Source organism: Apis cerana, linkage group LG4 (assembly GCF_029169275.1).
Source record: "Apis cerana isolate GH-2021 linkage group LG4, AcerK_1.0, whole genome shotgun sequence".
Lineage (NCBI taxonomy): Eukaryota > Metazoa > Arthropoda > Insecta > Hymenoptera > Apidae > Apis > Apis cerana.
In genome coordinates, this window is record NC_083855.1 from 3,629,388 (window position 1) to 3,640,899 (window position 11,512).

General features: G+C 21.8%; 2 protein-coding genes and 1 long non-coding RNA gene across 6 annotated transcripts; 1 reads left to right on the top strand and 2 right to left on the bottom strand.

The window, feature by feature from the left end:
* Positions 1-49: 49 nt before the first annotated feature.
* LOC133665967 (uncharacterized) lies at positions 50-2,792 on the top strand. 2 transcript variants are annotated; one of them, XR_009829457.1, is made up of 2 exons: positions 50-582; positions 662-2,792. It is a non-coding gene; the product is annotated as an uncharacterized LOC133665967 (long non-coding RNA). The 2 variants fall into 2 exon arrangements; XR_009829458.1 differs by having other exon boundaries at positions 50-578.
* Positions 1,839-5,314, bottom strand: LOC108003490 (inorganic pyrophosphatase). 2 transcript variants are annotated; one of them, XM_017065759.3, is made up of 8 exons: positions 5,080-5,314; positions 3,947-4,182; positions 3,421-3,507; positions 3,244-3,307; positions 3,111-3,173; positions 2,813-3,026; positions 2,628-2,737; positions 1,839-2,364 (listed from the first exon to the last, which is right to left on the bottom strand). In XM_017065759.3, exons 1-8 carry the CDS (start codon positions 5,270-5,272, stop codon positions 2,333-2,335), a joined length of 999 nt encoding a protein of 332 aa, XP_016921248.1. In that variant the 5' UTR covers positions 5,273-5,314; the 3' UTR covers positions 1,839-2,332. The 2 variants fall into 2 exon arrangements, with proteins under 2 accessions (XP_016921248.1, XP_028525392.1); XM_028669591.2 differs by lacking the exon at positions 1,839-2,364 and adding an exon at positions 2,396-2,551 and having other exon boundaries at positions 5,080-5,302.
* A 1,294-nt stretch (positions 5,315-6,608) lies between these two features.
* On the bottom strand, positions 6,609-11,380 carry LOC108003610 (tubulin alpha-2/alpha-4 chain-like). 2 transcript variants are annotated; one of them, XM_017065981.3, is made up of 9 exons: positions 11,268-11,380; positions 9,052-9,274; positions 8,835-8,939; positions 8,548-8,744; positions 8,386-8,478; positions 7,822-8,007; positions 7,459-7,707; positions 7,039-7,202; positions 6,609-6,938 (listed from the first exon to the last, which is right to left on the bottom strand). In XM_017065981.3, exons 1-9 carry the CDS (start codon positions 11,268-11,270, stop codon positions 6,812-6,814), a joined length of 1,347 nt encoding a protein of 448 aa, XP_016921470.1. In that variant the 5' UTR covers positions 11,271-11,380; the 3' UTR covers positions 6,609-6,811. The 2 variants fall into 2 exon arrangements, with proteins under 2 accessions (XP_016921470.1, XP_016921469.1); XM_017065980.3 differs by lacking the exon at positions 11,268-11,380 and adding an exon at positions 9,453-9,954.
* Positions 11,381-11,512: the final 132 nt, after the last annotated feature.

Sequence of the window (11,512 nt, forward strand, 5' to 3'; positions counted from 1 at the left end):
TGGTGGGGACTGCAGGAGGATAGGTATATAAACCAGACTACCCTTCTCTCTCTGTTCCTTTCCCATGGACTACGTGTACCTCGATGACTCTCCGGTAGCAAGATTCGCGCGAGCGCGTAGTATACTGCGCCAGTCAATACCTCCACCTGCTCTTGGTTCACCTAGCTGGTGTTGCCAGTGTTGACGAGAAAAAAGGGCGCGGGGAATTCGGCAGGAGGGCACTAAGAAGGAATCCAGTCTCGCATCAAATACTCGCTCAGAAAGCAAACTAACCTGGCAAGATTTTTTTTTCGTACCATTCTTTTTTATGTACTCTTTTCGAACTCGCATCAAATTAGTTTTTTGACAGATGATTTTAAGCTCGTCACAAATCGACGCTTCATCTCGTTTTATTACAATCAATGATGTTGCAATGTGTTTCTATGGAAAGAAAAAAATTGTTAAATTTATTAAATATAATCATAATCATTAAAAAATATTATAATAAGAAACTAAAAAATTTTATTGTTATTAGAAATTGTTACTAGAAATATAGACATAATAAGAAGAATCTAAAGTATTATATAAAATAACGTAAAGTTGGTATATATTTTTTTTCGGTTTAGAATTAAATTGAAAATGATTTAATTGAAAATGAATTCACTATTTCTTTATTTTTTAGACTAATGGTATTAAAATAGCTATTATAAATAATTTAAAAAAAAATTTGGATTAACGATTATTAACAATTATATAAAAGAATATTCATTGAACATAAAGTATTACGTAACTTTTATGCAAACTTATGGAAAAAATGAGAATAAATTGAAATAGTAGAAATACAAAATCGAATAATTAATTAAATTATATCAAATAGAAAACGATCATAAACATGATCGAGAGAATATTCATAAACATCTTCAAGCATTTAAAAAAAAATCTTACAACAAATTTCCTTCAAAAAACAACATAAGTTCAACCATAAAATTAAATCGTTACTGTTATCAAGCTTTTAAGGAAAATTAATCACGGTATGATTCTCAAATAATAGCACAATAGTATGTATCTATGTATAATATACTTTTAGAACTTACGTTCAAGATTTTAGTACCATAGGATATAAGTGGCAGGTATTTTCTACCATTCCTTTAAGTTTCATCCTTTCTTTGAAGGTACTTAAAGACATAAAAGCAGACCTGTATTTCGAGTGGAAAGTTGTCGTGGCAATTTGTCTTACTATTTTCTTACTGCACAACCTGCACTATATCTTAACCCCCACCTTTTCCTCACCGAGCTATTTTCCTCGAGTAGAGACATTTCCCATGGGAGTAGAAACTAGAAAGACAACGTCACGTAGATATCTTCTTTACAAAATAGATCACATCACCGAGAAAGCAAAAGGGAAAATATTATTAAATCAATGCAATCACTACTTCATATTTATTAATATTTGTTATTATATTGTTTCTTTTGCTTTGTAACTTTCTTATAACAATATTATTTATTAATTCCAACTTGATAAAACAAAATCGCAAAATTAAAATATGATACATGTATATATATTGACCATTTGTTTTATGAGATATTAATGAGATTCACTATTTTTCTATCAAAAGTTTAAATAATCATAATTTTTTGATTTATTACAAAAATGTTATTAAAATATATTAATAATTTAAATTTAATTATTAACTAATTAGTTATTTTTTAATTTTTTTAAATATTTTAAAGTAATGTAAATTTTCAATATAATTTTCTTTACATATTTATTTTTATAATTTTATAATTATATTTTTAATAATATCTTATATTATTTTTTAAATATAAAATTATCAAAAATGAATAATAAAAATACAGGATTTAAAATTTTTAATGAAATTACAAACTAATTTATTGTATTACATTATATTTGTAATGTAAGGAAAATAAAAATAAATCTATTAGTCTAGAATATCTATTCTTGGATACTGATGGAAAGCTGCATCACAACCTTATAAGAGTATATGTAATTTCTATTATATACTATTATTTATATTCATATACATACAGTACAGTAACAAGAAAATTTGATATATAATTAAAAAATACTTAGAAAACTTTGTACATTCTTTCCAATTCGACAGTTATAAATATATTAAAATAAATAATAATAAGATACATAAAATTTAGTTTTAATAATTGAATAAGTATTGCTTGTTTCAGTACTGAAAGCACATGCTATATCATTTAAATACAATCTACAATTATTGAATGTATTAAAACTTATGCAGCAGTATTCCATTATGTGTCCTAAAAACAAGCAAGTGTGTGCAAACATCAAAGGATGCATTGATATGAGAATATCCCTTTATTCTCATTTAAGATGCACATAATGCCATTTATTAACTGAAATCAAATATAAAAATTTAAATAATAATTAATATTAAAATTTTTAAATAATTATTTAATGTCATACAAAAAATATATACAATAAATAATAATATAGATAGAATTAATTAATAATATTTCTGGTATCTTGAATTATATATTTATAATTTATGTTGCAATAGTTGAATGAAGTAAAATTTATTAACTGCAAGTAAGTATTATTAATGCTATATTTAAATTTAATTAATGTAAATATAAATAAATGAATATTTCTAACTTACCAATAGGATCTACTGATTGAGGTTCTGATAATTCTGCAGCTTTTTCCAATACTTCTTCAGCAGTTTCTATAGTAGTTTTAAATGGACTGCCAGATATAGTTGTGTTAGTACTGTAAATAAAATTTGTATTTGTAATTTAATTTTAAATATATTTTTTAAATGAAATATTTGAAGAATTTACACACCATGCAATTCCTCCTGCAGGAGCTTCTCGTTTAATAAGATTTTGCCAATGCTGATGTACTTCTTCCACAATATGTAAAGCAAAATCTCTCGATTTTGCTTCGCCATTGAATGCAAATTGATTCTCTGGTTTACCATCTGGTATTTTGTAAATCTTGAACCATTCAATAGTAGCTTTCATTAATCCTGGATAATGTTTTTCAATATCAGATACATCTATAAAATATATTATAAATTTTGAGATTACATATAATTACATATAATTGATAATCAAATATCATTATCAGAAATAATCCTTACCATTCATTTGTTCTGACAAGGGATCATTGACATCAATAACAATAATCTTCCAATCAGTTTCACCTAAAATCAATAAAGATAAGATAATATAATTGAATGAGTAATTCTTAATTATTCACTCAATATTACATACCTTCATCAATGAGTGCAACACAACCTAAAACTTTTACTTTTAAGATTTCTCCTCTTTTTGCAACCTAATAATAAATATTTTATTTATCGATTTAATAATAAATATTATTAATCGATTTAATAATAAATATTTTATCAAATAACTAAATAACTAAATAATTTTTTAAAATGTTCTTACCTTGTATCCTATTTCAAGGACATCAATGGGATCATTGTCTCCTTTGCATCCAGTGGCTTCATCTAAAACTTCAGGATTTTCCCATGTCTATTTATAAGAAAAATGTTGCATATAAATGTCTCATCTTACAAATATATTTAACAAAATATTTAAATATAAAAAAATATTAATTAAAAAAATATAAGATAAAATAGAGAAAAAAATTAATCACTTTACAATAAATAAAATAGTACAGATAATAATAGCCTTGAACTGAGAGCTTACATAAGCTTTGATAAGATTGTGTTCACACACTTCAGCAAAATATATATGTATAGAAAAATGTATATGCACGTTTGATCCATGCAATCATTCATTTTCTTCAATGAATTAGTACTAATGAAATTGATGACATCATTCTATAAATGTTAGATATCACAAAAGAGGAAATATGTCATTTTCTGATAATTACATTATAAATATATATCTTTTTATGTTTTAATTCTTTGCAGTGATAAATTTATTGATAATAATTTTATTAAAATACCTGTGGCAATGCACCATAGTTCCATATATATCCGTGATGAGGAAAACAATTAGCAACATATCTTAATTTGCCTTTTTTAACATCTTGTTTAATAGGATTTAAAGTTTCTTTAAGATTAATCTCCATCTTTGCATTTGTCCATCTTGGTATCTCAACAACCATATTTAATATTTTATTACTTTCATCAGCATAAAGTGGGATATCATGCATGGGTGAAATTGGGCCAACATCATTTCCTATAACAATTAGCTTATTTAAAGAATTATATAAATAATTCTTCTATAAATTAATATTTTTATAAAATATATAAAAATATAACAAAATATATAAAAAATATTTAAAAATATTTTTAAAACAAAATCATTAACAATGTAAATAAAAAATAATTAAAAAGATATTAGAATAATCTGAATTGATACTAAAATATAATTAATTTAATGGGATTTTAATAAAGAAATTAATTAGTAAGAGCAATAAAAGATAAAGCTATAAAGATTAAAAAAAAATGAAAAAACAATCGATTATGAACTATTTGAAAAAGAAAATGAAGAGAAAGAAAGTACATATCATCAAAAATAATTTTCAAATAAATTATTAATAATAATTAGAATATTGATTTAAAATTAAAAATTAAATTAATATTCGTAAAAATAGATATAAATTACGATATATATAAAATATATATAAGAAATAGAACATTTTTTATAATATTAAAAGAATACAAATCCTTTCACCAAAACTATGTCACCAAAACCTTTCATTAAAACTCTTATTAAAATAAAAAAATTTAAATTATAAACATATGAATATATTTTAAATATATTATTTATTATTAAAATATATTTAATATTAAATATAATAATGTTTTCATACATTAAAATATATAAAATATTTATAGAAAAAGCAAAATTTACAAAAAAAATTTGTCTCTAATTTAACATACGAAAAAATTTGATTCTAATTTTTAAACTGAGAACGATACAAAATGAAAAAATTATGTTAAAAAACATAAGGTCACATAATAATATATACAAAAATTTTAATGAAGTCTCTGATGACGACATGGTAGTTCGTTAAAAAAGTCATGATATAGGACATTGATCAATTTTAAGGTTATGTTATTAAATACTTACTGAAATAAATTCTATAATCAGTGCTATTTAGTGCACCTCTTTCGATAGTTGTGTATGACATTTTTATTGCGTATTTTTCAAACACAGAACACGATCGTGATTTAATAAAACTACCGGTTACTGTTAATCTCAGCGGATTGGCCAATTTATTTAAACCACGGCAACGTAACACGTGCAGTGTTAACAACGTCATCCTGACATCTAACGATGAAATTATATAGTAAAATTTTGTTATAACGTGATAAGAAATAAAGTTTTGATAACATATCGCATATAATAATTACTCATTGATATTCATCCAAGAAATTAATCAAACAAGATAAATGTATTAATAAGTATATATATTTATTGAATTGATGTTTTTGTTGTTATATATATGCAGAAAATTAATAAAATATAAGCAATCAATTTTGTATAGAAAAAATACTGTGTATCGTTTTCATTATTCAATATTATCGATAATGTGATAACATTATAGTTAAATATTTTTTTTGCAAAATTTACATTTTAATTTTTGAATCACCAAAAATTCTTATAATTATTTATTAATTATGTAAAAACTATTTTTAAAATTTCAGTCAAATTGAACATGACAAATTTTCGGAAATTTCAATATAATTAATGATTTTATTAATAATATAATTAACAAATTATTATTTATAAAATAATAATAAAATAATAAAAAAATTAAATTTTTTGATAAAAAAATAAAGAGAAAAAATAAACGAATTTAATGAATTAGTGCATTACATTAATAAATTATAAAATTATTAATAGGATATTAATAGAAAATTATAACATTTAAATAGTTCATATTAAAATATTTTTTTGGTATTAATAATTATCTACATCATTATGTACGGTTATTTTTAAACTTATCTTGCTCACTGAATTATAGTAATAGTGAAAAATAATGATGACATTTTATAAAATTTTGTATTATATATTTTGAAACATCGATCTTTGAACTATTGATAGAAAAAAATCAAATTAAAGTCTCTAGCATGTTATAATTTAAGTTATATACATTCTTTTGAATTAAATGATTTTTATCATAGATGAGAAACAGACTAGACGTGACATCTTACGGAATTTTTATTATATGTTCATATCAATCGATAAATATATAAATATATTATAAATTATAAATTATATTAAATTATAAATAATATGCATAATATTTTTATAATAAACAATAAAAATATTTAGTTAAAATTTATTTTTAATCCTCATTTAATAAAAGTAATTTTTTTTCAATATATATAATATTATAAACTATTCTTTTAATTATTTGTTTCATAATAGTTTATCATATATAAATATAATTATGTATAATAAAGTATGTGTAAATATATATTTATATACTATGATTCTAACAGAATGAAATATTTTTTTTATTTGTAATTTTATATTAATTAAAATTTAATTTCAATTTCACTTATTACTAATGTTGCAATGTTGTTTTGAGTCGAATCGCTGATGTTAAAAATAATACTAAAATAATAAGGGTATTTAATATTATCTTCTTGTTTTATTCATAAATAAAAAAATATATTAAACGTTAGATCTCTTTTATATAATAATATTCTATATATCTCTGTTTAATTTTGATATATCGATATGATTTATATTCAATCATTCTAAAATACAAAATATGATTTATTTTCTTACAATTATTGATTTTATTTATTGTATTTTAATCAAATAACACACTTTTGATATATTTAAAAAATTAATATTCTTCCTCATCTTCTGTATTAGTTGCATCTTCTTGAACTTCACGATAATCTAATTCCAAAGCAGCTAAATCTTCTCGTGCTTCTGCAAATTCACCCTCCTCCATGCCTTCACCAACAAACCTATAGTTTAGAATAATTTGTTTCATTTATATCTATATTTTTATGTTTTAATTATATATAAATTTAAATTTATATGAAAAAATTATAAATATTAATTTACCAATGAACAAATGCTCGTTTAGCATACATCAAATCAAATTTATTATCGATTCTAGCCCATGCTTCAATTATTGCAGTAGTATTACAAAGACAACACACAGCTCTTTCTACTTTTGCAAGATCACCTCCTGGTACCACAGTAGGTGGTTGATAATTTATTCCTACCTAGATAAGAAATTAAATTTTTTATTCGACTAAAATTTGATTAAAAATCAATTTTCGTAGAAATTAATGTTTAATAATTTAAGATATTTTTTATTTTATTTTTTCTTTGTAATTATATTTTATTTTATATGTTCTAATTTATATATTTTAAATTATTATCATATTATTATCATATTATCATATTCTATTAATTTATTAGCTATTATTATATTTTAAATTTTAAATTCATATTCTATTTTTATCTTATCAGACAAACCTTAAAACCAGTCGGACACCATTCAACAAATTGAACATGTTTTTGCCTTTTAATTGTTGCAATTGCTGCATTTACATCTTTAGGAACAACATCTCCTCTATAAAGCATGCATACCGCCATATATTTACCTCTACGCGGATCACAATTCACCATTTGATGATTTGGTTCAAAACAGGAATTCGTTATTTCCGCTACTGTAATTCTTTCATGACCAGCTTTTTCAGCTGATATAACAGGAGCATAAGTTGCCTATAGAATTTCACCATATCTTATTAAAACATTTGTAAATATAAAATTTGAACATTTTTACATAAATTACATTATTACATAAATATGATATTTCAAATGTAATTATTGACTTACAAGAGGAAAATGTATACGTGGATATGGTACTAAATTTGTTTGAAATTCGGTAAGATCAACGTTAAGAGCTCCATCAAATCGTAAACTTGCTGTTATGGATGAAACAATTTGTCCAATTAAACGATTCAAATTAGTATATGTTGGTCTATCAATGCTTAAGTTTCTTCTACATAATTCATAAATAGCCTGGAAAATGTTACGAATCATTATAATAAGTTGTTATAAAAAATGAAATTATCATAAATTTCTCCTCTTATATATACATACAATAAATGAAATTTTAATCTATTTTTAGAACATATTTTTGTTTTTTTTAGAGAATTAAGACAATTAAGAAAATATAACTTGAGAAGAGATGCGCAAAATTTTTTAAATAAATATTATTTACGAAATATAGTATTACGAAATGTAATATTAAGAATATTACATTCTTGTATTGTATTTTACTGTATGAAATTGTAATTGAAATTGTAAAATCATTCTAGAAATTATAATATTTTAAACTTAAGCTACATGTAACTGTAAATCTATTACTATAAATATATATTGAATAATATTACATACTTGATTGTCAACTATGAAGGCCACTTCGCAATGTTCTAATGTTGGATGTGTATAAAGAATCGCATTATATGGTTCTACAACAGCAGTTGATACCTGACAAATATTTTATCATATAGTATATAATTATTAATTATATTTATTTATATATTATATGCTCTTTACCTGAGGTGCAGGATAAATGCTAAAAGTCAATTTACTTTTTTTAGGATAATCGACGGATAATCTTTCCATAAGTAAACTCGAAAAACCTGAACCTGTGCCTCCACCGAATGAATGAAAAATTAAGAAACCTTGTAAACCTCTGCATCGTTCAGTAAGTCTACGAATTCGATCTAAAGTGATATCTATAATTTCTTTTCCTAAAAATATATATTTATCAATTATCAGAAAAATAATGAAATAAAATTTAATTTTCTATTAATAAAATTTTCAAATATTGCGTAATATACCTATTGTATAATGACCACGAGCATAATTATTTGCGGCATCTTCTTTTCCTGTGATTAATTGTTCCGGATGAAATAATTGTCTATATGTACCGGTACGAACTTCATCTGAAGTGTTACGAAAAATTTATATAATTTTAATTTTACAATAATATTATTTGTCAATCAAAACCGAATTTTTTAGTTTTTAACAATTAAAACTTTTCGATTAATAACTTGCCTACTACTGTTGGTTCAAGATCAACAAAAACAGCTCTTGGAACATGTTTTCCTGAATCTGTTTCAGAAAAAAATGTATTGAAAGAATCATCCCCATAACCAACAGTGGTGTCACTGGGCATTTGCCCATTAGGTTGAATTCCATGTTCCAAGCAATATAGTTCCCAGCACGCATTACCCATTTGGACACCAGCTTGTCCAATATGAATAGATATGCATTCCCGCTATAATAATATAATAGATAATTGTATTTAACATTATTATCAATTGCTTTCAATCAAAAAGAAATAAAAAATATACTAATTTAAATTTTTAAAAAGATTAAAGATATTTTTAGATGTTAATAATCAAAAAAAAATTAATTATAAACTATTAACTTTATCTAAAATTTGAATATCATACCTTTTTTGCCATTTTTTTCATAGAATATTTTTTACAATTAATAATTAGTAAATTTATTTAAATAATTATGTTTAATAAAAAATAAAAAAGACGAAAAAATGTTTAAAAATAACATTTAAATGTATTTTAGAATTATCTATGTCATATATATCCCCTTTATTTTTTTATTTTATTATAGATTAATGAAATATTTATGTTATTATAAATTATTTATTTATGTATAAATATTTTTTTCTTATTAAACATTTCGAATATAAATTATTCTTCTTCTTCAAAAACATAAGGAAATACCTTTTATTATTAAAAATATATGAAATAATATTAAATCGAATTTTTCTAATCGAATCATTTAAATAATTTAATTCATTTAAATATTGAATCACTTATTGTTAAATTTAACACTTTTAAACTACTTCAGTTAATGCACTTCACACAATGTGATTACGAACTGATATGTTGAAATTCTATCGACATAAAGTAATTTTATATCTGTCAGTAAATTGCAAAGCTTTTTTACCTTGACCTATTGTATCATCATTTATTAATCATGATCTAAAAAAGAAAGTTACATCGTTGTAAAGATATATTCATTGCTGCTTTGCATATAAAACATAAAAGATCATAGTTCCGGAATGCATATATTTTACATTCTCTATATTATGCTAAAAATCGATTTTTATAGGTTGACATACTGTAACCATAGCAGCTTAATCGAATATCGTTTTATGCGTGACACAATTTTGCAATTCTGCAAATAAATAATTTTTGCACGAAAGAAAAAACGGCTGATAATTCAATTTCCTCTTTATATATATATATATATATATAAATAATATATATATCATAATATATATATATATATAATATATATATCGTAATATATATATATAATAATATATATGTAAAGAGAGATACAAATTGTGTATAATTATAAATATATTTATTAAATATAAATTAAAAAAGATTAATTTAAAAAAAAAATTATTTCAATTATATAAATATTTAAAAAGATTAAATAATATTAAATAAATATATTTATAATATTTTAATATTTTAATAGTATTAAATAATATTAAGATTAAATATTAAATAATAACATTAAATAATTTATGTTAAAATATTGTATCAAATAACTAATTGTGTTCATTTTGTAATAAATATAAATATTTTATAATGTTTTTTTAAACATGTAATAGCAAATCTAATGATTTTATATAAAATTATTTTAAAATTGTGAAATATTAATTATAATTCAATTATTAATATTTTAAATACATATTTTTTGAAAACAATAATAAATATTATTATTTACATAATGCATAAATATTTGAATTTATATTCAAGTATTGGAGATTTGAATATATAAATTGAAATATTATTTATCATTCATGTTTTTATCTTAATTTGGCAAATTGTTTTGTTTAGGATTTTTATTATTACAATTCTCTAATCGATCGATTAAACTAGAAAAAAGTATGATACATTATAATTATACAATACTTGGCTATAGACAATATTAATATTGCATAGTTTTGCATTATAATTTGCTAACTGTTGTAGAAATTTATAATTGTAATTTGGAAATCTAATCTTTAGCAATAATACTATATTATTCAGTTTAATTCATCCTATTCATATTATAAAAATTTTTTATAAATATTTATAAAACAATAATAAATAATTTTTTAAGTATAATTTTTTATAAATAAAATAATTTTTATTATAATTAATATCATAATTATGATTTTTAATTATAATTTATAATTATTTGTAATATGAAATAATAATGTAACATATAATAAATGAAATATTTACCATTATTGATAATATAAATTCTTAAAGATGAAAGATCGTGTCAGAACAAACCACAATCCGACTACTGTCTGACTCAATGAATAGTCAGATCACTGTGATATGCTATATTATTATTCCTAGGTATATAATATCTGTTTTAAGTATCATAGGTGACAAAGTTAATACTATAGTACTTAAAATATAAATATCACTAAAATCGTTCTTAACTTAAATGAATTTTATTTTACTTGTTAGACTGTTACTAA